The sequence below is a fragment of the Apteryx rowi genome, unplaced genomic scaffold, assembly GCF_003343035.1.
Source record: "Apteryx rowi isolate R43461 unplaced genomic scaffold, aptRow1 scaffold_22, whole genome shotgun sequence".
Classification (NCBI taxonomy): domain Eukaryota; kingdom Metazoa; phylum Chordata; class Aves; order Apterygiformes; family Apterygidae; genus Apteryx; species Apteryx rowi.
This window is the reverse complement of record NW_020448530.1, coordinates 4194656-4222485: the sequence shown is the minus strand read 5'-3', so window position 1 is coordinate 4222485 and position 27830 is coordinate 4194656. Positions and strand designations below refer to the sequence as shown.

The following is a 27830-nucleotide window of genomic DNA, read 5'->3' as shown; positions in this document are numbered from 1 at the left end:
ATACTGAATTGATTAAAATGATCAGTGCATCCTAAGCCCCTTGAAGGAAGTTTTTAACCCAATAACCAAATATGGCCTTGAATATTCTTGTACAACTTCCATTTACTTCTAGGCATAATGTGTGCTCTTTACATTGAGTATAACTGAGTGTGAAGGACAGCTCCAATGAGCTTTATATTAATGAAATATGAGCAATAGATTAAGCATCTATGTGCGTGCATATGTACACATAAGTAGTGTAAGGATGTGTGTGTATATCTCTATATATTTATGTCTGTAGCTGCATATTGTTGTAAGCATATTTATGGTTAGAATGCTACACTGGAATATATTCAGCCAAATTCTGACCTCAGAGATATCCCTGCAATTCCAGTAGAACTCAGTGGAACTGTGAACATTGCAGGCCAAATTTGTATCACAGCATTTGCTAATTTGGCCTAATCTAAAGAGTATGAAAGGGTTAATCCTACTGACTTTGATATGAAGGTTAGAAAATGATGCAAACTCTTTTTCAGCTGACAGAGTTTGCAACACAGTTTTGTCTAACAGTGTTTGCCATTGTCTCTGGTAACCTATACTGCAATGAAAACGTGATTGCAGCCACATAGGTGTGCCAATGGTAGCACTAATCTTTCTGTCCTGGGTAAAAACAGTGAAGAAGTGACACAATAGGCTGCAGTGTGACCTGAGATATGGCTACTGTTCTCCCCATGAAAATTCTCCAGTTTGGCACGGGCACTCATGCTGCTGTATCACCTCCTAACCAATGTGTGGCCACACCCAACAGATCTGAGCATTTAAACTGTTAAATGCTACTGCAATCGTGTAAATAAATAATAATTTAGAAAGGCTTGTTTACCTGCTTATCTGATTTACTCAGAAGGGATTTTAGGACCATCTGCATAAACAAGGTTGAGCATAAAACCAGGCTCTGGGAAGTTAAACATCTTTTTTGTGTGCTTRATGTTATACAGATGTTGAAGTGACTTATGAGGCTGGAATCTAACYCTGTAAGATAAATTGAACCCTCTAGTTTTATTTGGAATATAAATGTGGCCCTGAGAAACACTGCCACATTCAGTGGCACTGAGAAACAAATGTGCAACAGCTGGAAAAGGACTTTTCTATGAGAGAATGTTGCCTCTGGTTAAGTAAAAGGGATTACTATAGTCTCACGAAAAACAGTGAGGGTTCTGAGTCACTTCAATAGGAGAAACACCTTAAAAGCAAATTGAATTTTCAGGGGAAGTTTTCTCCAGGGTATTGCATTTAAACTTTGAGGTGAACACAGACTATTAAGTATTGCTTACCTTAGCAGTGGATCAATCCAGTTCTCTTTTACATAAAGGGAATCATAGAAATGACTCCATTCATCTTTTATCCATGTGTTCAAATTCAAGGCATTGAAGAAGAATCTAAGAAACTAATAAGATTAAATGTAATGAACTGAAGGTATGATGTATATAAGACTACAGAAAGATAATTGGTTTTACTACAAACACTGCTGAAGAACTTGCTTGTATTTTACCTCACAGTTATAATCAAGTATGTTCAATATTTGTAGGTTCTTCATCCTGTTAGGACTGCTTCATGTCTTTGAGCCCTCTTTTGTGAAACATTAATAGATACTAAAACATTTTTACTGTCCAAAAAAATCTAGTGGTTACAACATGTGGGTGTTTTGATGCACCTTGAACTTGCTTCAACTATCATGAAAGACAGACTTTTACTAGAAAATAAAGTAATTGTTATTGCAATACACTGATTTTAGTCTAATTATACAATACAGTTTTAAACTCTAATATACCAATGGGCAACTCCTGATTATCTGTTGCTGGATGATCCACGATGCCCAGAAACATCTTGGGCCTGGCACTGCGTCTGAATTAATAAGTGCCTTTCAGTTCCCTGGGAACTGGGAAGGAAGGACTGGTGAGAACTTTAGTAACTGCTATACAACCTGGTTTCTTGTTTTCTTTAAACATTATTAATTGGCATATTCACATTAAACTAAGAAGACTAAAATTTGGCACACTTCTACATCGCAGGGCTCTGCATGCCGGAGAAATAGCAACTAATATTTGAACTTTCTTTTTCCACAGGAGTTCACCAGGAGGTCAACAGCCTTTCTTTCAAACTTAAATTGTTCAAATGGCCTTTTGAAACAGACTCTTGAAAAACAGCCTCAGATTCAGCATGTACCATTGATGGCGATATAAATTCCAAATGTGAATCTGAACTTTTTCATTAAAATTCTTAGAAATGAAAGTACAGGCAAGTATTATGCTGGAATAACCCCAACAATAGAAAAAAAACCCTAAATAATATGGACATTATGGGACATGGTGGAAAGTAGCATGCAGTCACTTGAGTAGCTCCAAATGGAGATGGCAGGGTTTATTAGTTCAGACTTGGCATCAGTCCTGTCTTATCTGTGTTGGTTTCTGCAAAGCCATAAAGGTGTTTGTACTCTGTGGTCGCAAGAACCTCTCTCTCTTTTGTTTCTGAAGGACTAGCAGGGAACTTATTAATTTAGGTGCAAGGCCAGGCCCAATATGGCTCAGAGCCATGTGAATAACTCAGCGATAAACCATTCTGATTCGACTCTAGCTGTTTGCTAGTGGATGTTCAACAACTGTAGAAAGCCTGTTACTTGAAAACTATAGCCTCGGTGTAACCATTTCCAAGGAATTAACCTGTGAATTTAGTTTTATTTTCAACTATTACACTTTTGGTAGGGTCAGAAGTCTAAGCAACAACTGAATGACTGAATGCATCTTACCACCTTAGATTCACATTCTTGTCTAGAAATTACTGTTCTTCCCCAAAACTGCAGATGCTGGTGTATCAACACATCCTCCAAAAGAAGAGACATTCACCCGTAAAAGCATGAATATAAACTAAACTTTGAATTAAGAAATAAATTGTTTTATCGGTGCTTCTAGATTCAGTGGAGTTTGCTAAGTATATGATAAGGGAATATGTTTCATCCCACTGGTCAAAAAAGTCATTCATTCTCCTTACGGAGGATCTTTCTTTGTAGTACATGCATGTTGGATTCCATTTTTCACCTGACAGTCATTTGTACTTGTGCAATGTAGATATGAAATGCTAAAAGATTAGACAATTCATAGTCTCCAAGACAACTGATGCACTGCATATATACTACTTTCTACCAGTTATCATAACAAAATTTTATATCCACGTATCACAGGTTTAGTTATGATTATAGACTCAGAAGACTAGGGAGTCATGCCTACTGCCATAGTATTCTTCTTACTCTATGGAAGGCTTTGACTATACTCAGGATTTATCAAAAATATGTTTTTTAAACCAATTTAAGCAAGTCTGTATACAGGTGTGGATTGAAAATGAGCTGATATACTTAAAATCGGGCAGACTGAGGGGAGAAGCTAGTTTCAAATTTATGGGTACTTAGAAAGTTCACACAGGAAGCTGATGTGGAAATACTGCAGGTTGCGATCTGTAAATCCTATAGTTTTCTTTCACTAGTTTTCTTCAAGCTGAACACCTCCTCCCTCTCTGTGTCCTGTTTTCCTTTCATGTAGCCTAGTCCATCCTCGCTGGCAGCAATCAGTTGTCTGTTACACGCCACATGGTACTAAGCCTCTGAATTATTGTTGTTTGAGCTCTCTCTAACTGATTTTCTCTGTCTACGTCTTTTAAATATTTGTTTTAACTATGTACTTGCAACTACCTCTTCAAGGAAGATGAAACTAAAACAAATCCTGATTAAAGGATACAAATCAGCCTAACAAATCAGTTTATCCAAAACAGCCTAACACTTTAAAAAATAAAAATAAAATATATATATATATATACACATATTCAGATCATTTAGCTTTTTAACAAGTCAGGGTTTTTTTGGATTGCCAGCAGCTTACAGTTAGTGATTTCTAGTGTTGTCTTTAACAGCTGGCTATTATCCCTGCAGGCCTCTCACTGCATCTCCAGTTATGTACTGGTCATTAACATTTCACACTCTGTTAGGACAAATGGGTAATTATGTGATTAATAAATGCTGTGATGTGTCTCTATGATTTACAGGGAATGGTGAACTGTGTAATCAGATATTGCTACTGTGATATATGCTTTAGTATTCTGTGTTTTAGTCACAGTCCCTAGAGAAATGCTAAAATAAAGATGTGCCCCCATGCATCATACCAGAGAAGGCTTTGAATGCTGCCCTGGAACGGTTATCCAGGCACCGCAACAGCAATACGAGGATTGCAAATGGCAACCCAGGGACTGCCAAACAGCAGTTCTGACCCAGTCTGTCTGGGCCAATGTCCACAGTCTTGGCTCTGATAATCCATATCACAGATGGTGAATGTGGGCAGAATTGGACCCATGAAACCATAAAACATTTTTAATTTCTTTACAATAGGAACTTCTGTGTTTTGTGAACTGAATCATTAGGAAAAATCCCTTATATTTCAGTTTTGTCTTTGGCCACATGTGAGCAGGCGGCATCCCCAGCATCAGTAGTCTCTGCTTTTATAGCAGCAGACTTCATCTTGAAGTTCACACCAATTATTGTTCAGATGTTACTGGTATTAGTCTGCTTAGGGAAGTCACCAGACAGTCATTTTGATAACAGCATTATTCTGCTTACTCCTCTTACCACTCTAGAGTAGTTTCTCTACTCACAGAGCATGATAAGACGGATTCACTTCTCCTCTGGGAGAGGTGGAATTACACCAGGAATGAATTGTACCCATTTTTACTATTTTAATTTACTCTGGTCGTCATAAAACAGAACAGGATTGTATAATTAAAGACTGTTTTGTAGTGTTTAATTTGCATAGGTGGGCTGAATTAATGTCTTGTTTTTGAGAACTTGCACATGTTCTGCTAATATTGCCTTAATGTATTTTTAAATGGTGAGATTGTATAGATTTTTCAAAAAGCGAACCAAAAAATGTGAAGTTTCCTTATCTGGGATTATCTTTACATCCATATAGTCATTTGCAGAGCTAAAATCTTTATACTCACAACATAAGCTTTAACTCTAGAGTTAAGGAAGTAACTGAAAGCAGTAGCAGATTCAGTTCCCCCATACAGATCAGTCACTACCTGAGAATGAGATTATTTTGGCTGAACACACCCATAGATTTTTGGCAATCAAGGAGGTTCCTGTCCACTTCTCTATTCATTTGTTGATTCTTTCCCTCTCGCTGTAGTTTAGTTCTTCAGTTATGCCAGTTCAAGTACCTGTAGAATTGTACCTTTCAACTGCAACACAGAAATGAAGAGGAAGGCAAGAAGCTCTTAAGAAGGCTTTCCTACCTAGAAATTGTAATGGGTAATTATGCTTTGAGGATCCTTGATTAAAGTTCCAGAGGAAAGTGTCCTAGCATGGACTTGGATCGTTCTGCCATTGTTTGACTCAACTTTGACTCCTTTTGCCCACATGTCCTCCAGGGGCCTGATCTTGTCCGTTCCTATTTCATCACAGTAGCAATTACTGTGTTCTTATATAGTGCTTTTCATTTGCAGCTCCCAAAGGTCTTTATAAAGGACTTCACTACTGTTAGCAGCAATCAGAATATGAAACAGAACAAAACAGGTTCCTGAAGGCTAAAAAGCAAACACTATTTTTTTTTGCATTTTATACAAGGCAAGTATGAAATTATAAAGCTATTTTCTTCAACTTCTATTTCAACTGTCTTTTCTCTAACATACAAACCCTGAAATTTTACCACAAAAATAAAATAACATGCATGAATAATGAAAAACAAAAGTAGGCTTGAACTAGCAATGCATAGCTAAGTTTCTTAGCGGTACAATCCTGCTAAGGTTACAAAATTGGGTTTTAGCCTGTGATTTTGTAATTACATAACCCTAAAGAATTCCTGAATGTATTCTTAACATTACAAAATGAGATCTCATAATTTTCTGTTCAAGCATTATTTTTATGCCTGGATATTCTGCCTAAATGAAAATATTTAAACATGCACCAGTCATAGGGAAACACTTTGACTTTGATTAGAATGGATTCCATCATGCAGTCCTTTAAGAGAAAGATTGCTCACAAATGGATCTCATTCAAGTGAATAATCCACTTAATTTCATGAAGACTACCCATTATCTGCATGATTAAGATAATTCCAGTCAGTGTCTGATGTGTAGAAACATTTCTTTTTTAATTAAGGTAAATCTATTCCAAATAAATATATGTGAATAATTATTTTGCACCTCAATTAAGCTTGGATACAATAGTCATCAGAGGATATCTACAGGTCAGCATCCTGAAGGAGCATCTCAGATTTCTGACAACTTCAGGCTGTTGCTACGGCTGCAAATCTGCCTTCTGCTGTTTTTGTCTCTGTTGCTGGGGGACCAAATGCTGCTTCTAAATCCTCTGCTGCAGGTGCATTCATATAATCTAGCATCAGTTTGGAGACAAAGAACCTCTTTTGATGCAAGAGAAGGAAACCTAGGTATGATGGTGGTGAGGCTCTGGTAAAACACTTAAGCAAACAAAATTACATGTACAGGAAAAGAGTAGCAGGTGCAGAACATCACATAATGCTGCACTTTCCCATCAGAAGGAAAATTATTCCAGACGAAGAAGGAGAAATTATTTGAAATAAAATGTCAAGGCGCTGATGCTCAAACCATATAAAGCTAGGTGAAAGGAATCAACAAGAAATAACTGGCATGAAGTGGGAAGATTGTGTCGCTAGCTGTATGAGCTCAAGATGCATCCAATCCAGTGGCTTGTTTCTAAGACGCTTATCAAAGAAGGGGCTGGGAGAGCATTTTAGACAAACAGTCATTTGTCTGTCTATCAGATTATGATAATTCTTCCCGCCGCTTCTCTGTTTTTTCTAACAGTTAGTGAAATGTATCATTTTTGTCTCTGAACAGAATTAATAAAAGCATTCCATGGTAAGCTCATCAAAACAAAGTGTTTCTAAAAGCATTATATAGGCAGCCTAATCTTCTTTCTCCCTGCATACTATGTAGCAACTTTACTCACGGAAGGGGCACTGGCATCCACATGAACATTCAAAGTAATCAGTATAAAGATAAACCTTAACTTTTTGAGTGCTGATTACCAAAATTTGCCTATCTCCTGAATCTCACACTTACACAGAAAACTATATAGCTGTTATTCAAGTCCTGTGTTTGGACACACTTTGAAACATCTGGATGATCAGAGTTTACATATGCTGTGTCAGCAGTAATTTCATTTTTAGCCTATTTTCATAAGAAAACAGGGTTTATGAGAAAACATTGTCTGTTTATGCCTCTGCCTGCCTGTCCTCACCACATAGGTTTTGAGACAATCGCCACTTTCAACCAGTTTGAAAGAGAAGCAAAAAATACTTCAAATTCTACAGGTTTCAAGAAAATTAGCAAACAAATAGAGGAGAGAAATCCAAATCAGTGACTTGAATGAAGAAAAGGCAGGCCTTTGTTGTGTCTTCTCTTTAGCAGCAATGGATTGGCCAATTTCATATATGTTCTAACTAGGTAACTGGTACTTGCATAGCTCCAAACTAGCAATTGTTTCTTGGGAAGGAGAAAAAGGGATGGATGGGCAAGGGATGGGCAAATAAACAAAGTGGTACTAGATTGTTCAGGCAAAAAAGAACACAAATCAGCAGGAGCCACAGTTTTCAACAGGTTCATTGCTTATGGAAAAAGCTTGTTCTATTGCCTTAAAGTCAAAGAAAGAATATGAGCAGAGCCAAGACTAAGTATGTAAATTAGAGAATAATGTAAATCATATGATCTGTAAGTCATGTAATCATTTTAAATTCTCAGATGATGTAAAATACATTTTTACCTGATCTTTGACTGAATATGAGCTAGTCAGTGTGTGAACTGAAGATTTTTGTGACAACAGAATACTGATTTCCTATAATTTAAATAGAAAATGACCCTAATTTCTCAAATTGAATTATGCTGAAAGTGGAAAAAAATCATCAGATTAATCAAACACAAAGAAGGGATAGCTAATTATTATTTTAAAAATGTTTTGTACTTTTATTACCTTATGCATTTTTGCAGTGTCCAAAGATTTCACAATTCTGCTGAAGTGCTGAAGACCAAGTTCTTCTAGTTGAAAAGTGGCCAGATAACAAATAACTATCAAAAGATACATATATTTAAAACACAGCAGAAAATTCTAGGAAACTTATACCTTATAATCACCAGACTCTGAGATTTGGACCATTATTACAATTTTAAATAGTCTTGAATACTGTTTATCCAGCTGGGCAATATAAGGCTTGACAAATGAGAAGTTATAACAAAATGTTAACCTTATGTTCATTATTAGCACGGGTGACTCTATCTTATGGCTCATATAAATCAGCTATTTGTCTCTTGAGTCACATCTAAGCTAGTGTAAATCTTCATAATTTCATAGAAATTATAATACCTGAGGATCTGGGCATTTACACAAAAAGCATAAAACAATTATAGCTATCTAAAGTCATTCAAAGAGGTCCTTCTGAAGCCTGCAAATATCTGTTTCCAAAACTGGGAGATCTGCCATAGCAGAGTGCGGAGGTCTGTAAGGCTGAAGGCAAGCTCTTGCAGGGACAGCATTGAAGCTCTAAGTTTCACAGTCACTTCATTAGGCCAACACCACCACTAAACTAAGCAGCTCCGTCAACCCCTGCTTGCTTGTTCCCATCCCCTTCCACTTCCTGGTGTTTCTTTTCTTGGGCAAGTACAATCATCCACAAAGTCCAGTTACGCCCGATCGTGAATTCTAACCTGAAGCAGCTTTTTGACTAGTTCACTGGATGGCTGCTAAACACTTGTGGCTGCTAAACACTAAGAGAAGACAGCACATGGGGTCAGACTGAGCGGCAGTGAAGAGAGAAGGAGCAGCCTGGTTTTTTGGGTAGCAGTACCAGCTTATACACCAAACACCTGCATATCATACCTGTGCAGGTATGGAGTCAGGGAGGAAAGGAGTCAGAGGGCTCCTGAGAGACATGACTGAACAGTTTTTGACAGAATTCTGTTTTCGGAAACAGCTCTTTTGATGTAACCAAAATTTTCAGTATAAGCAAACTTACTCTGGCAAACTTTCATGCGAACAGGAGATGTAAATGATAGTGAAGTTTTCAACATATTCTGTTTTTAACATTTTCAGAGTGGATAGTTCTTATTTTTCTGTTCCAAAATCAGAATTTGTTGTATATAACAAAAATGTTGTCAGAAAATATCATATTAAAATCCAACATTTCATTTGCTCTGAAGTTTTCTGCAAGTGACCATTTTGTGGAAAATTTTGTAATTTTTTAAAATTCTGAATTAGAATAGAAACAACTTTTTAAATTGTGGAATTCTCTGGGGAATAGAAAATACAATTCTCACACCCTCTCCAGCAAATATGGAGTTTGATACAGGAAGAGGCACAGTCAGTGCTGTGAGATTTCTATGGACCTGTAAAGCTGGGGAGCTGCTGTATCAACCTTTATTTAACCATAATGACTTTGATCAATCAGGCTTCACTTGCGCTGAAGTATTTTAGCTGCCACCAAATTGCAATGATCAGTAAATCCTGACCAACATGCTGCAGCCAGGTCGGTGTATTGTTAGAGACTTCAGTCTTGTGCTTCAGCATAGCAACATGTTTAAGCAGTCTTAGTGGAATATACGTTCATCTCCTACAAGCTTTATTAAATTCAAATCTTCTCACACATAGCAACAGCCTTTATAAGCAGCTTTGATCATTTAAGTGTCAATGAAGCTTGGCAAAAGGAATCACAAGCAGCTTAAAAAAAAAAAATCTAAGCCAATGACCTTAGACTCTCAACTTGTTGACAAAGGAAAATCTTCCGGGGTCTCCCCTCTGCCTATGATTAATGGAGGCCTTTAAGTAGACCAGTCCTGACAATCCAATTATAGCAACACTCAGCTTAAAGGTATAATTTACGTGTCCCAGACACTGAAAAACATGGCTTTGGAGAAATGTAGATAATGAAGCATTATCATTTAGAATAAACTTAATATTAATTTAATTTTATCCATAGTAGTTTAAGTTCCTCTTAGTTTGATATTTGACTTAGATTTCTATACCTTACCTAGTATTGTGACAGAAGCAACTAGAATTTCAGTGAAAATTAATAGTTTTTAAAACATAAAATGTAAAGTTACTTTAATTAGATACATTTTTCTACTTTTGAAAGTGGACAACTTTAAATAAAATTGATTGGATTTTTAAAAGTGCCCACAAAACTTCAGAACATATATGACTTAGAGAACCAATGACAGTGTGATTTGTGATCCCARCTTCTTCAGGAAATTTATAAATCAACCTCAGTATATCTGTATTAAGTAAGTGCATAGCATAAAAATATTTTTAAAATGACTGTTTAATGTACTTCTCAACTACTGAAATAACCTTGGGGATAAGAACTACTCTGATTAACTAGCTCATACTATCAGGTATAGTTGTATTGTAACTGATTCTAACTAGCTAACTGGTGAAAGGAAGATAACTGATCTAGTTCATGGAGAAAAGACAGAAGTCTGCTTATGTCACCGTGATGGCCAGTAATGAAGGTTGCATGACAGAAACCTCTGGATGGAGAGAAGGAATGGTCTCGTCATACTGTGAGGGTGTTCCTACCTTCCTCAGCAGACACAGCTTTGTTATACAGTTTCATATGTGAATGGTAGAGGTGCTACATCTCCCAGAACAGAATAAAGAGAAGCCCCTGAACAACATTTTTTAAAGTGACAGTTGAACTATCAAAACACTTCTAGTCACTGATGGTTTTTTCCATCTGTAAGTTACAATTAACCCAACCTTCAGGCATATTCTGCGGAACTTTCGTAGGTAAATATCCCATTAACACCTGTGAACATCTAGACTAAACACAAATTTCAGGATTTAGGCTTTACGTTGTAAGCGCATTGGAAAGGGTCCTAAATTTCATACTCCATTGAACACCATGACAATGCTTCAAATGTAATATAATATTAACAGCTGAACTAATAAAATAATATTTTTTAAAGTGCTCAGTTAAACAAATTTGGCATTTAAAAAAAACTTACCCACATAGAGATTACGCTCAGAAAACAGGCAATGTTTTCCATCCCGAACAAAAAAGGCATTGACTACTACATCCAATAAGGACTTATATTCTATGCATCCAGCTAGTGTTTCCAACACAAAATTTTCATCCGTCACATTAAGAGTCTATAGAGATACAAAATTAATAATGATTAATGCATTCTGGAAAGAAAATGCTATTTGGGTGCAAAACAAGTACAATCATTTTATGGTAATTAAAAACATGGGTACTGAACAGCAGCAACCGAGGTAGGGCTGATACACTTCTAATACTAGAAAAATATGGGCAGTCCTAACAAATTAATAACCCTTGTTAAGTAAAATGTAATCCCCCCAAAATTAGGCTTTCAGTTAATTTGCTGACATGTGCATTTAGTTACAAGGCCTTGATGTGTGAAAGTCAACAGTTAATGCAATGAAAATGTGAAACGCTTGAGCTATGAACAATGATTAACTTAGTCAATAGTATGAGAAAGCTTCAATAAGATTTTGACCTTCTGGTAGGAAATTTGCTTTATCAATAAAACACCTGTTCTATGCAGGTGAAGTCTGAGCTACTTGGGGAACCTAAATCTAGGAGAGGAGCTGGAGAGCAATTATAGAAAAGACACTTAACTGCTACTCTAGCCTAAAATGCGAGAGTGTGACTATTTTAATCTAAACTTGTGAGTGCCAGGATTCTTGTTAATGAAGATAGTATGTTTCTTATCCAGCTTTGCTCTCTGGTTATGCATAATGTTCATGCAATACCATAAGAGAACAGGGACAGATGTCCACTGCACTCCATTTGGGTTCTACCTCACAATCCCTGTAAAAAGTTTAAATACTTCTGAGCTTTACAGAGTTTCACTCCTAATAAACAACCTAGGGAATTTCTGTTATTACATGAGATACACTTCCAGAATGAACCATCTTTAAAATATTGGAATAAAGTCTGAGGCCCAGAGCAGTTTGTTATTAAATAAACTGAGAAAAGGACAGCCAAAGTATGACAAAATGACAGAAAATAATGATTCTTTGACCCAAGGAAGTGAGCCAGGAAGCCAAGAAAAAAGCTAAGTGCATCTTCTGAACAGATATAGTCCACATTTAGTATATGATCTCTCCTACTCAAGTATAATACTTTGTGCAGAGAAAAACGGTCATTTTTAGTGTCACCATGATTCTAGTAACAAGATATAGTAGGTTCATGTTCCAAATTAGATGGTGGAGCTCAAGAAGAGATCTAGCTTTGGCACCGAAGTGTTGGAGTCAATGGAACAGTTGTAAAAAGCTGACTTTCAATAAGATCAAATCTTAAGTTAAAATTATGTCAAGTTATTTTTGTAGGCATTAAAAATTTCCTGGTACCTGTCAAAAGAATAGTGGATATGCCTCAACTTCTGTCCAGTCCATCCTTCCCCAATAAATACATTATAATGTCCAAGGCCCCGTGGGATGCTCTACATAACAGTTGGGTTTCAGTTCTTCATTTCACATCAGTATTGTCACCAAAGCTCTCAGATGTGGCAGCAACTGAACTGCAATAATATATGATACCAGAGGTTCACCCTCCCTAATAGGCTATCTCTGGTGTCATCACGATTCTTTTATTTCCCTCATGTAATTCATTTCTAGTTTGAAAGTATCATTAGGGGCTGTTGGAAGGAAACATGCAAGTCTTCTGATACATGATGCCATGTAGGGCTTTGAGACTGGGCAAGTAAAAGGCATAACTTTAAAATTTACACTTCTAATTTTTAAAGTAAAAATGATGTAGAAGAGCTCCAAGTGTATTTTCTTAGGTTGCCTTCCAGATGAAATGTACTAAAGAATAAGTATAATTATTTTACTATTCCTGCTCAAAAGCCAGGTTGGGTTCTTCACTTTTTGTGCATCACTAGAAAAAAATAGTGCCTCCCTATACTTGCGTCTCTATATATGTATATATGCAGGCAAAATTACACCTAGGTAGATCCCTGTAATTTCTTCACTGCCATTGAGCCTGCACTAATATATCTGACTCTCTCTCTAGCAGAATTTTAATAAACATAGCCAATGATACATGAACAGAAATAGAATCAAGCTCAGTCTGTGGCTTTTAGATTGCTTAAGGCTAATAGTAGTTAAAATGACAGAAAAACTTTATTTCTACAATTGAAGTGATCAGATAGATAGGACTCTGAATATATTCTGCGACCCAGATATGTTGGGTGAGAAGGAACAGAGTATAACCAAACTATTCATTACATGAAGACACTGAAGCTTTACAAAGTTTGTTGGGCAGCTGGAGATTGAGTGAGAATAAGCAGGATCTCCTCTGCTTTCTTAATCAGGGCCCTAGATGAAGGAGACCCAATAGGTTGTGGCTGAGATGGCAGGAAGATAAAAGGAATGCATTTCCAAAAATGAAGCCAACAACAGTGATATGACAAAGAACGAGCTCAGAGAAAAGAGTGAAAAAGAAGGCAGGGAAAAAGAGGAGCTACAGAAGGGCTCAGGCTGAGGAAGGACACAAATGGAAGAGCAGAGGAAAGAGACTGAACACATCTGAAAATATACAAAAAAATGAATTTGATAGGGAGTATAGACTCCATCTTGCTAAGCACTGAGAATTCCTGTGAGGTTCGCCCTCAGTTCCAAATATGCCTTTTCTGGATGAAGATTTATGGAAGTTTGTTCATAAGCCTGGCACAGAAAATCCAGAAATCTAACCCCCCACTAAATATTCAAATATAAATCCCATATTTGATAAGAGTATATCTGAGAATTCATCACACAAGGCAAAGGCAAACCCAAGCATCTGAAGGGCAAAATGAGAGAAAACCAGCTAGTTTCAATAAAATAGGATTCTAACAGTTTGGAATGCAAAACAATCGTCCCCTTGAACAAATGCTGCTGCTCCTGAACAGTAGCAGTAGCTCTGATGATAAACAGAAAATCCGTAGTGAAACTGGACGAACTGGTTGGAAACCAGCCAAACAAATACTCTCATAACTATTTTTGCTAGAAATCTAGAAAATCAAAATCTTCATTTGATTAGAATCATTGCATTTACCTTCTGAATACTTTGATATATTTCAGGTGTATAATGTACTACAACAAACCAGTGCTTTTCAAATGTACTTTTGAGAGAGGAACAAAAGCAGACAACCAGGCGACAACAGGAAGACAGCAAAGCCCAAATCATATCTCCTATACAGTTTAGAATACAGTATAAAAGTACAATTGCATATTTATATTTATTCAATTTCTTTAACTGTTCTGAGTTAACAAGTCAATCAGAAGATAGTTGTAGGACAAACACAGAAATAACATGCTTATTCTTGCCATAGCAATTGGCAAAAAAGTACATAATCATTACATAGCCTTGAGCTAAGCAACAAGTTGACAAGAGCAGCAGCTTGGGGACAGCTGTGCTCCAGAATATTAATACTGATTGGTAATTCTGAGGGCCACATGCCAAAAAAGTCCTCTCCCCTTGTCATAAAACATTATCAATTGAATCTGCAAAGGATACTAAAAGTGTTCTGTTTCTACATCTAAAAACTGAGGATAGTTAAGTAGCCTGCAGCTATGTCATTTGAGGATGTGATCTCATCAGAATTCACAAAAAACTGAACAAGACTGGGCAGGATCAGTACCTGGATAAGAAAATTCAAGGGTAAGCCAGTTGTTGGTTAAGCTGTGCTGATCTAGTGAATCAAAAATGGAGCCAATGCTTTAAAACAGTTGTAGGATACTCTGTGCTATAGAAAATGCTATCTTTTGTACAAGCTCAGGGAACTCATCATTAAATATCTCTGGTCTTTTATTCTGCTGGTATTCTTAGGTTGTCCCTTGTGTCCTGGGCAAATTTCATCTATATATCCATATATCCRTTTTTTATCCATATATCTGAAATCATGACTCCTTTGGGAAAGTAGCATGTCTGGAAGGTTTGACTTCCAGTACTAATTTCTAAATGCATTCCTTCTATGTGCCTCTATGTTGTATTTTATGTCAGTAGGATATATTTCAGAAGTAGGTTAAATGACCCAGGAACATAGCACAATATGCTAACAGACTGTACATTTATAGAACCTTTTGTATAAATTTCTCAAAACACTTTACAAACATTAATTAAGGTTAAGGAGATTCATTTGGGTAATATTATTTTGCCTATGCAGGAACTACAGTACAGTGCAGACGAGATTTGCCCCAGATGACAAACTAAGTCATTGGTGGCAAAAAGAAAAGAATTCATAAATGCTACTTCCTGAGTCTTTGTTTTGTCTATCAGACCATGTTCTTACTTTCTGAATTACATTTCACCTCATGTATTTCTCTGAAACAACTAGCAGCTGGTTATGCTTGCAAGTATTTTGTGAGAGTCCTTCAGCATGAGAAGGGCTAGATAATTTACAGCTGAAAATAACATGTAGGTATGATCTTCTGTTGCACTGCATATTTAAATTTATCAGAAGGTGTAATAAATCTTAATGGACAATATGTTTACTCTATGCCCACGAAACAATCTCTATCACTAATGTCATAGCTTACTAATTCCTGTTTTGTTGTGTAAAGCATAGTGACTTTATGGTAGATGAATACTGGATGGTCCTATATTTTTAATGTTGGGAAGCCTATATATTACAGTGTTGAGCAGTGTCTGCACTGGATATAAGTACAATATTATATGTGTTCACAATGTCATTCACATAAAAATATCTGAAAGTGTTCTCTTTATGGCCTTGAATTTCAGCTTCTCTTGATACCCAAGTGTTTAAGTTGTAAAAGAATGACCTGGTTTGTGAAAAAGATGCATGAGATGATTGACTGACTCCTGTCTGAATATGTGCTCTCTGGCATTGCCTTCCCCTTCTGAGGAATCCCTAATTCCCTTAGCCTGCTTCCATGGGCATTTTCTTAGTTGTGGCTGGGAACCTGCCATGTTTCTCCCAGGAGACAAGAGATTGTGCAGGAAAGTTTGAGCATAGGACTTCTGTATACAAACAACTTTCAATATGTGTAAATGCAGCAGGTAGCATGAAATAAAGGGGAACTTGCAAAAAGCAAGTTTGACCACTGTGGGTGCACGGTAATAAAGATGCTGACAGAGACCAGTTTAAGAGTCATGAAGGTCAGGAAAGGTTGGGTGAAGAGAGTAAGAAAAGCTCTGGTTTCTGGAGGGAAGGAAGAAAATGAACAACAGCTATGCCTTGTTTGAAAATCTTCAGGATAAGGATTTAGTTTAAGGTGAAAAAAACATTTAAGAAATAAGATAATATTTGATGAAAAGATAAAATAGTTTTCACCTCCTGAGAGCACTGAGCAATAGTATATACCAAACTTGACTACTACTAGGCAGAATACACTCATTTTGCAGATGTGGTCTGATTAATTTATAGCTTCAGATTTCAGTGCTAGTCCTCTCCAAGGGTCTAATCAAAAGCCTGTTGAAATTAAAGAAAAAAATCCTATTGACTTCACTGGRTTTTGCATCAGTCACCAGAACCCAGTCCTGTTTCCCCTGAAGCCTGTGAAAATGCTTTCAGTAATTTCAATGGAGAAAAAATACTGGGATCTTAGGATATAAATAGGAGAATGTACTGCTTCTACTGTTTACATTCTATTTGACAGTCACAAGCAGGTATTTTCATCTTCATGTGATAACGCTAACTGTCTTCAAAAGGTATGTTAAGGCTATTTTCCTTTGTACTTAATATTAAATCACATGAGCTGGACACTGCAGAACCATCAGATTTAATCCTTTCCTTAGAAAGATCATAATCTGCATTTATATCAGTAACCAATAATACAAATTAGATTTGTATTATTTAGTACGAATTTTTTACCACAGATATCAAAAGAATCTTCCATTACATGATTTTCATATTTAAAACTAAATCTCTGACTTTTGACATTTGGAGATTTTACTCATAGTTGAGTGGGCATATGTGAGACATACATACAGCTGAGCCAATATAAATGAGAACTATGAAGAGTTATGCCAATTTACACCACGTGCTTGTAAAATGGAAAGCTCATAAGCAGGTTCACCTTGCTATCAATATGAAAGAGAGAAAGGAGTAAAACAGTGAATTTGTGATGGCAGTTCTGATTTTACAGAAGTAGGCTTTTTAGTAGATTGGATTTATAAAGGTCAATGTGATGGGTCTCATCCTGCATCTCTAATTCAAGCAAGTAATTCCACTGAAAATGGAGAGAGGTATTTGCATAGAAAGGCACAAATATTGCATGTGGACTTCTGTATTAAAATCTGTCTCTTGTTGTCACAGCAAAAGCATGATTCTAACAGTCACAAGGAAGAAAAAATGTCTGTGCTACTTCAGTTAGGCACAAAATTTTATCTTTTTTCAAAATGAAGAGACACAGTCCATTTCTATATTTCTCTGCTTTGACGAAATGATATCCCTATGTACAATACACTGGATGAAGGACCACTCTGGATATGGATCATTTTTGATAGATTTAATTGAAGAATACTTAACATTAAGAGGGGGGTTTAGTACACAAGAGGAAAAATGCTCTCAGCAGAGCATCAATTAGATGAGAGGAGTATTAAAATGCATTTAGGAAGATAAACAAAGAGAAACAGTGTTGGCCTTCAGAGGGGGAAAACAGAAATAGAGATGCAGATTTGAATGTGAGTACCAGTAATTTAAAGAACCATGACAGATTTAAAGAGTTATTTTAACTTAATGTGTTATTCAGGATAATTCAGACTGAATTCTGTTTTAACATAAATGAGGTCAGAACATCTAAACAAAGGCATTTGTTTGCACTTACTTGGTTTTATGAGCTTTGAGGGGCATAATATGATTTTTCAAGATCAAAGGTGAAGGCTTGCTTGTTGAGACTAGGAACTGCATATCATATTACTAATGAACCTATGTTCCTATTAAAAACATTCCAGTGAAAAACAAGTCCAATGTTATGTTATAAATGTTATACTTTAAAATGCAATAAACATGAAGATTGTAAATAACTGAATTACAAGCCAAATATAGTTTCCTTCCTGGAAGAAGATCAAGTCCAATCATTCATTGGGAACAATGGATAGAATTTCTTTTTATGACATAATATTCCCATGTTGCACAAATGAAATATACGGAGGTTAACAATGAATCATCTCAGGACTAATTGTGATCATAACATTCCAATTAGAGGATGCCACGTTGATTTATCTACTGCTATTCAAGAAATGAAAAAAATTTGCCATATTTCATTTGCATTTCTCTGAAAACAGGAGGCAAATAATCAGTGAGTTTCCTGAACTGCACTTGTATATAGAAGCGTGAACTAGGAACTGGAGGATAGGAACTGAGACTGGAACACTTCTCTCTCCGGCTTGCCGAGTGGCCTTGTAGAGATTATGTTCTCTCTTGGCGCCTTGCTTTCCTGATCTGTAAAATGAAGATTACTTCTGAAGTGTTGTATATGGCACTTGAAAAGCGCCATGTATTGTAATAATAAATCAACCAAGTGCTTAAGTGTGTTTTTGAGTATTTTGCTGAATCATGGTCAGAATGTCTAAACAAGGAATGAGCAAAGATGGTAGGAGGGGTCGACCCCAGTGCCTAAGTGCTGAGTCTAGCTTTCTATTGCAGTTGAAACTGAATATTTAGCTGAACAACAGATTTTTTAGAAGACCTTCATGTTATCTTCTGAAATGAGGGGTCCCCTCACAAAAACCAAATGTGTGCCCTGTGTCTCCTTGCAGCGTCAAGGATAGTAGAGCAAAGGGAATACCCTCAAGCAATCAAGACATTCTATTTGCCCTTTCAATCACGCCAGTAAAATTGCTTTTGCCTTAAAAACAAATCCAAACTAGGAACTGTTTGTTCTCCCATCTGTGGATCTTGGGGAGAGAGGATTACTACCAGTTTTAAAGCTACATTAATTCTTACAGGTAAAGGAGCAGGAAGGGGAAGTCCTGTGAATCAGGAGCTGTGGTGCATGGAAYGTCAAGTTTTCAATTCCAAGAGCTGTTACATGCCCAAGCTCTTCTGCCACTTTTAATACAGAATCGAGGTTTTCCTGGAAGAAGCCTACGTAGAAAGTTGCTCATTCCCTAATCACTCCAGAAAGAATGGTGTTTTGGGGCTTGTGTCACTTGAAAGGTGACAGATCCAGCCTTGAGCTAATTATAGATCGCTAAACACTGTTAACTACTTGGCACTTGGGCAATTTATTTGTACTTTTCCATCACACCGAAAGAAGATTCTATCCCTATACAAACAGTGGTTCAGAAAGACCTGAGCTACTATCAAAGTAATGTTTTACCTCCACTCTTTGAAATTCAGTTTCTATTCCTTTGCACCCTGTTTGTATCCTGAAATAGTAAGTGGGTGCAAACTGCAATAAATGAAAAAGAAATATGTACCCCCCAAATTATTGGATATGTTATCTGCTTGATCTACTTCAATTACAAAAATGCAGGGAAAAACAGGTGTTTTTTCAAAGCAGCACACAGGGTTCAGCTGAGCAACTGCCATTACCCTAAATGGAATATGTGAGGCTAAATCCCACATATAGCTAAGAAAAATGTAACTCTTGATAGCAGTATCTAATGCCATCATTTCTCTATAAATAAAGATGGCCAACTACTTATCTCATTTACACCAAAATATGCACACAGYAATGCTGCTGACTTTGGGAAGTCACTCCGAAATATACTTAGAAGTAGACCAAAATGTTTTCCAAATAGATTTCTCTCTTAAAGCTTGAAACAAGACTTCCTAAAATGAGAGAATATAGTCAGATGTGAATACTGATATTTAAATAAAATTACGAAGATGCTTTAAGAAACAAAAGCAATAATAACCAAGAGGTTGCTCTTGTTCCTGTTGAAGTTAATGGATACCCTACTGTTGCATGCAAGTGGAACAAGATGGGAGTAGCTTAGATGGTCTGAGTCAAAGAACTGATATCTGATAGAAAGCTGTCAAATTTTCAGATTTTTTACTACCTCTTTGGAAGTAGTAAGTGGTTGCAAATCACATGCAGGAAAACAGCTAGCGGTGTATTTTCAAAGTGGCACACAGGGATCAAGCAGTGCCATACACATTTGGCCTTTTGATATTCTTTGAAAATCCATGTGCATTTTGCTGAGTGAAAAATCTCAATTTGCAGCTGATTTGTGTTTTAGATTTTAGCAGATCTCCCTTGAAGATTTTACGTGCCCAAACCATGCCCAGCCCAGGGCAAGCAGAGCTTTCACTGAAATACAGCATGAGACTGGGACAAGCCATGGGGGTCAGAATCTGGGAGCGCAAACTGATTGAGGACAGCCTGGCTCAACTCTGTTCTCTGTGGCAGCTGCCTCTTATGGGCTTCATTTGGAGAGACAGATTTCTGATTCAATTTAGGCATTGTAGAGACTGGGACTGCATGTGCAAGAACTTTGAGATGAGCAGAATGAATCTGAAGAGGTGAAGAGGATTTGCTGGACAGTGACAATGGCACTGGAATGGGGACAGGTTAGATAAGAGACTTGGATAAATAAGAAGTGTTAGGGTGAGTAAGAGAAAAGACAGGAATAGACAGATGACAGAGCTTAGACCAGAACACARCTTTCTCTTTCAGCTGCCCAGTAATTGGCTAGCAGAGTATTCCAGGCCTCTATAGAGTGGTCATGTCCCAGCCACTGTGAACTGTCAAAACTTCAAAATGTTCTTTTAATGTTTTCTATACAATCTTTTTGAAAGATGACAATATACTATTTTTAACACAATCACACATTTGGGGTTTTAATTATCTATCTAAATTTATATGTAAACAAAATTAGAACATCTAGAGATTATGAAGAAAATCTTGCTGTAGAGTTCTTACCCAAACCTCTAGACTGCATTATCTTCACAGCAGCACAGTGAAGCCAACACAAATTTTGTGTTGCCTGTTTGAGCAGAATATTCAACAAGGATCTATTTCACAGATCAATAAAAGATCTAATACGGAAATCTACAAGTTAGTTTTTCCTATAATTTGCAAAGCATGTTATTCACAGTGGCTGGTACATTTTCACCATACTACTGTGGCCCTTTGCATTTTATGCCTCATTCTTTTTTCATATATATATATATTGTAAAGTCCTTCATTTTAGCATATATTTGCTTGCCCACTTTCGCTGCTTTTCCTGTGACTCATCTGACAGCCCATTTTTACTGCTTTAATTCGCAAGGATTCCTACAAGCTGGTCTTACGCCCCTGATGGATGGCTGACAGAGATACTTTGATCAAGGCAGACTGTGCTTTCCAAAGTCACTCCCTTAAGACTAAATCCAACTTCTTTTCATAACATATTCACGTTTGTCAAGTACACAAATAAGAATCTTAAACTAGAATCTAAAATCATGGCCTCTCGCTGTGACATTTCCTCATTGTTGTTGATTGTTAGCTTAATTTCAACAATGTTAAAACAAAACTTCAGCATTGCCTTGCTACTTCTTAATATTTGGGACTATTGCCATCCTGCCTGTTAGTCGGGCCCAAAACTTAAGAGGCCATTTTTCACRTAGACTACTCTTCAGGATGTCACAAGCAGTCTATGTGTGCATCTTGTGCATTCTTTTTGAACAGTAGCTTTAAAAGGGTATTTTCCTATCCTTCATAGATAAAAATCTAAGCTAATTTCTCAACATTTTCTGTTTTAGTATGACAAAAATATTTTTATTAGATTTAAAAAGTCCAGTCTTTCTCTGTTCATAACCATCCAGAATGCTATTGTTAAGGCTGTTCTCCATGTCTGTTGTTTTGACCCGTTACTCCACCTAACATCTCACAGTTGATTCTAGAACATAAACCAAATACTACTTGTCTTTGCTGTCAAGATGCTTCAGAGCTTAGTTCCATTCTACCTATTATCTCTTATTCTTTACAGACGTCATCTCCTATTTTTGATCAGCCAAGAATGCCCATCTCCACTGTTCATTTATTAGATTTCCAAACAAAGACATTTGTTTATTTGAGATCAGCTCCTACAAGCATCTGTACTGCTCTTGAAAACCTCTTTCACTGTAACTGTGAATAGGTTTTGGTCTGCAAAATGTCCTTTGCTACCTGCTCCTTGCAGTGAATGGGTTTTGGTCTGCAAAATGTCCTCTGATGTTCCTTGCAGTTCAAGTAACAGTGTGCGACTGTCAGAGGCACTCACCTCTAGGACCTGGCAATACAGGTAAAAATACTGCAGCCTGGCAGAGACACTGTCAAAGGGCTGGATTCCATGAACATATTTTGGAATTACCTGTGCACACTGTTTTATTATTTCAAGAGAAATAATCTCTCTCAAATTTGTTGGTTTCACTTGAAACAACCACAAACAGTGGGTAAGAGCCTAACAAACATATTTTCTGCAGACTGTCAACRGGTTATCAGCGGACTAAACAAACCACCTTAGGTATCATATTAGAATGACATACGGACTAGGAAATGTCCAAATACAACATTTACAGAGACATAACATGTATGAAACATACAATGTCGATACTGACTGAAACCTGACTGCACTGACAGTGTATGGAAAACTAAGTAACCAATTAGAAAAGTCTAGTAGAATAGAAGATAGTAACTTGTAGGGAAAAAAAAGTCTGATATACTGCATACATAAGTAAGTAAGTAACTAACTGACTAACTATAATGAGAGCGGTGGCTTGGAACTATTCAGATTTGTGCTGCTGGAATTTGACCCTCCTGATAGTTGTCTGGTCAGTAGTATAAAGTGTTAGGTTTGCTCTTTGTCATGCTGCCAGCATGAGACACAGAGGCTTGAATCAAGTCTGTGATTAAAAGTGATGGAGTTAATCAGGATCCTAACTGGAGGGAGAGGAAGCTTCTGAGTGACTCAGTTAATACTGGCTAATTGGTAAGTGGCCAACTCTGGAACAGTCAAGAGTGGATCTGGGTACCAAGAATGCCAAGAGTGACCAGTAGAAGTCAGGAATCAGTACTTTTCCAAATAAGAAAAGTAAATTTAAATTAGGCCATTAGATCACTTGTAAAAGTTTGCACAATACACATTTGGACAACAAAGTGTTTAAAAGATGTTTTCTAAGAGTTCTGTGATAAAATGATATTGGTGACAGGTGACAAAASAGCAGCAGGATTTTATCATCCATTTTATACTGACACATGCAAGGAAGCTGGATTTTGTATAAAAATAGATCTTACTTTTTATTTCCTTGGATAAACTGACAGTCAAAATACGATGTAGTAAGGGAGGTGAAATAGATTTAGACAATCCCAGAGAATGATTTTTGCCTTATCTTTGGCATCAGATATCCTCTCTGTTCTTCCCCTTTTGAAAGGGTTTATTAAGAAGCTTAAGATTCATGTTTCTCTAATGCAGTTAGTGCTTCTTTTGTCTTTATATCACCTTTCCTGAGCTGAGAAGAACAATGACCTGAATATTAATTTTTACAAATATTTATTTTAGCAGAAGTGGTAGTTGAATTTCCCCACTCTCCACCCAGCAAAAATATGATTATTTTGAAACTGAATCAGTTTCCTAATGCAATTCAGCAAGAGTTATGCCATTACTACAAAGCAGGAGGGCAGTGACAAAAAACAGTGGCCTGAGCAGAAGCTGTATAAGAAAGCAAACACCAAAGAAAAGCATATGGACCCGCTTGTGATCTTTACATCAGACCTCTATAGTTTTATATTCTTGTAGTCATTTATGTTTATGCAAAATCAGCATAAAAAAACTATCTATTTGGAATGGTAGCGATTTAGACCTTATTGTCAGAAGTGGAAATGAGTACTTGAGCTACATAGCAGCATGGAATCAGGACTCCGACAATGTTGTTTGATAATGCACAGGCAATAGCAGCCTAAACAATATTATTGTCTTGTCTTAGTGATTTTTATAAAGCTGATTGAGACCACTGGGATCCCATAAACAACTGCATCAGCACAACTGAGGGTGGCAATGAGGACAAAGAGATGGGAATGGGTGACAGAACATGGTCAGAAAAGGATGGGAACTGGCATAGCCAGTATAGCTACATACTGCCATATCTTGGCCTGGTTACTTGCAGTATTAGATTAAACTCAGGTGGCTGATCTTCTGTCATTTGCCCTCTGTCCAACTGTCCTGATGGTCACTCATGTCCCCAAAGTAAGAATGTCTGATCTTGTAAATCACCTTCTGAACTGCCACAATTTTCAGCCTGGGATATTCAAGCAAATGAAGCCTGATTTTGGTTTAACTAGATGTGGTGGGCTGAAACTGCAGTAAAATGGCCAGTGAAAAACTTACTTCTTCATCCTTCAAAGTTCTACCTTACTTAGACTGTGGATGTACCAACAGTTAATTTAATATTCATATCAACTGTATATATGCATGCATGTGTGAATGGGTCAAACTGGCAGAAACTTCCATTTGGGAGGAAAAGACAGGAAACTTCAAAATAGCTTAGTCAGAAGTGGAAGAGGAACTTTCCCTATCATTGTCAGATCCATTTTAGGAGGTTGCTGCATTCTCTGTCTTTTGTTGCTACCAAGCAGTTATTCAGCCCCTCTGATCCTTGCTTCCTTGCTTTCTGGTCATAACCTTAAGAAATTTGGGCTTTACTTGGGGATGAAAAGTGTGGTTGCTGTAAGAAAAATCTGTGAAAGTTACAATAGCACATCAGAAAACAGATATCTTTATATCTAAAATCACCTACTAAGACTTCATAAGCTATATAAGATAAACTGAAACTTAATATACCTGCAACACTTTAGCTGATTCATTCAAGAAATCCTCCATGCTCTGATTTTCAGGGTTAAATTTGTTAAGCTGTTCAACTATTATTGCAATATGTTTTCCATGGCTGACCATCTTCACCATGGAGAATCCTATAAATATAGTAAATCATTAATTTTTCATGCCTCCTTCAATTGTGGCATAATGTATGTTGATAGGCTCACAAAGAAGCATATACTGCAGTAACACAGAAGAGAACATTTAGGTCAAGCTTTCCAAATCACAATTACTCAAATAGAAGAGCTAACAGGAGGAATGAGAAAACAGTAAAAACATCAATAAAATACATGACAAATAATTACATTTTTCTTATTCTGGAAATGTCTCAAAAGATCATTAGGGTGACACTTAAATGGTTTCTGTATTGGGTTACTTGATGAAATATAATTAAAGATCATGTTTGAGAAAAGCATTAATTTTAGCCAGTGTGCTACACAGGCCCTATTTAATACATTGATCTTCCCAGTGAGATGCAATTGACTGTAGAATGTCAGTTGTAAATCTCATTACATGTTGTTATTAACAGCCTGTATTTCCAAAACAAGAATACCAACAGGGAGATGGGAAATATAAAGAATCAGTGAGACAGTGTTGGTCTGCAGCAGGATGGGCAGTGATGACAACAGTCAGTAGTCTAGCCCACTGTCGGGGTTTTTGAAGGCACAGCAGTTCAGGTGACTTCTTACGCTTGATGCCCTGTTTGTGAAATGACACTTACCGGATAATATCTGTTTCAGATAATACCTTACTCATATGAGTGAGAGTTTGCAAAACTGGCTACCTAGATTTTAATGTCTGCATGACAAGAACCATATTTCATTTGTTTATACACGTGCACGTGCTGTTGTGTATAGAGACAAATGATAGCAATGATCAGGGTGAAAGCCATTACACTGGTTTAGCGGCCAAAAAAAATGAGCACAAAAGTAAATTTATGTGGTGAAAATTAAAATTGTATTAAAAAAATTGTCCTTGCATTTTACACAGTATCACACTGTACTGTTAGAAAAGAATGCTTGATCAAGATGATTCATTACTGTGCTAAAGATAAATCATTTCTTGCTGTAAAAGGATGTTGTAACATTTCCTGATACAGTGTTTTTGTACCCTGCCTTTCAGCACTATCATACTCTATTATAATTGCCTAAACAGCATTAGTTTTAATTAACAACCTCAAATTGCTGGAAGAAAAAAGGTTTATGTCTGTGTTTATGTTCAATATAGACATTCAGTTAGCAGATATGATCAAGATGCAATGTCCAATTAACAAAAGTGCCCAGAAAAACAGGGCTGGATCATGACACAGGATGGCCAAAAAGAAGAGGCACTACATTGTCTCTTTGTCACATAGCCAGTATTATAAAGTGTTCTGCTTCAGGAAGAAGAAAAGGGGAACAACCATTTCTCCACTTCTCCGTGGAACGTGATCTGTTTCTCTGTATCTGCCAAGGTGCTTATGCTCACAAGGAATTTTGGATAAGGGAGAGAGAAATACCTTTGTACTCATTCAGACTGAATCATAATTCAGGCTCCAACCTCCCTCACAGTGAAAGACAATTTTTCTACTGGCATAGTAGTTTGAGTTCTTGTGGTCTGTACATTCTGATATTCACTGTCCAAAAATAATAATCATGAGAACCAAAAACTGAAATATGAAAACTAAGACATACAGTAACACCTTAAGGACCCTGGACATACAGGGGTTCTTAGTAGAAAGAACTTTGCTTACGACTGTTTTTAAACAACTGTCATTATTTTCATCAATGTTTTAAAATATATACATTAGGAATAAAATCCACTGTGTTATGGAATGCACCCTTGTTTGCATACAGTCATTTAGGAAAATATACTTTCTAATTACTATGTATAAAAATGCTATAAATTTATACTCTGTATAAAATTGGTATAAATCTACTTCCATTATCTGATGTAGAATTTCAGGAACTGACCTAGTTTTGTTTTACATTGGAGTTTGAAGATTTTTTTGAAAGCAATTATATACAATAAGATTTTCCACAACTGTAGGGATTGGTTTCAACGACCTGAGATATTCCTTCGGATTTCAGATTCATTCCTGTGCTTTGAGCCTAGAAAGACTGTGACTGCGCTTCCTCTGACGAATGCAGTCCTTCTAAAAACAGGGCTGAACTAAGCCTTCATGCAAAATTCAGTCAGATCAAGCAGTTACTGCTCAAAATGGAAAAGGTGTTTTCCTCAGCTGCATGCTAGAAAAAGAACCACTGCACAGGGGACACAATTGTGCCAATGGTTACACCCTGCCATGCCTGGCTACACCCTGCCATGCCCGTTTACGCTGGAATTTTCCACATCACTGACTGTCATCTGAGCATAASAGAGAACAGTTCTGGGCACAGGTCCTCTTTGCAGCAGATTCCTCCGTTAAGGTAGCACAGCATCCGATGGAAAACACATGTAGACTGAACAGCTATAGATGGGATCTTATGTTCATTTTTAGTCTCAATCTATTTTAATATTTTGTACGCTTACTACAAGTGTTTTACTTGACACAGTATTTTTTATCTCATACCTTCTGAACTTTCCAATTGAATATTCATTCTCCTTGAATATTCATTCTCCAATATGCTCTGCAAGTAAGTTTTATTACACTTATCTACCGGATAGTTAAATCACAGGAGAACCAAGGGTGGCTTGCTACTTGATCAAAATCACGACAGTTAAAAACTCTGGGAATAAAGCCCAGCATTCCTGGGTACAGTGTAATATATACCTGTAATTCATACTGTTCATCTTTCCTACTCCATGTAGGGACATACGATAGACGGCTAAAGTAGACACAAGCCTGCCCCGGCTCCTGGCGCTATCTCCGTGGCACGCAGCGTTTTACCCATTTTTGCTTTCAACGGTGCCCGTTTGCGGCCACGCGTTCGTGTCAGAGCACATCCGCCTGCTCTTCGCTGTAACGCTTAAAACGCCACACACCCGTACGACCACTTGCCACTTATTTAAACCACCTCCTCCTCCTCCCGAGGGAGCGGAAAGCGCCTCGAA

At 37.0% G+C, this 27830-nt stretch overlaps 1 protein-coding gene across 2 annotated transcripts in view; it reads right to left on the bottom strand.

Moving 5' to 3' along the window:
* Positions 1-27784, bottom strand: part of CFAP99 (cilia and flagella associated protein 99) — a 60183-nt gene extending 32399 nt beyond the window's left edge. For both annotated transcript variants that reach the window (XM_026064690.1, XM_026064692.1), the window contains exons 1-5: positions 27550-27784; positions 24765-24892; positions 11053-11197; positions 8027-8121; positions 1311-1423 (exon numbers count right to left, since the gene is read on the bottom strand). In XM_026064690.1, the coding sequence (XP_025920475.1) occupies positions 1311-1423; positions 8027-8121; positions 11053-11197; positions 24765-24884 (473 nt within the window). In that variant the 5' untranslated portion in view covers positions 24885-24892; positions 27550-27784. The remainder of the gene's footprint in view (positions 1-1310; positions 1424-8026; positions 8122-11052; positions 11198-24764; positions 24893-27549) is intronic.
* Between the last annotated feature and the right edge of the window lie 46 nt (positions 27785-27830).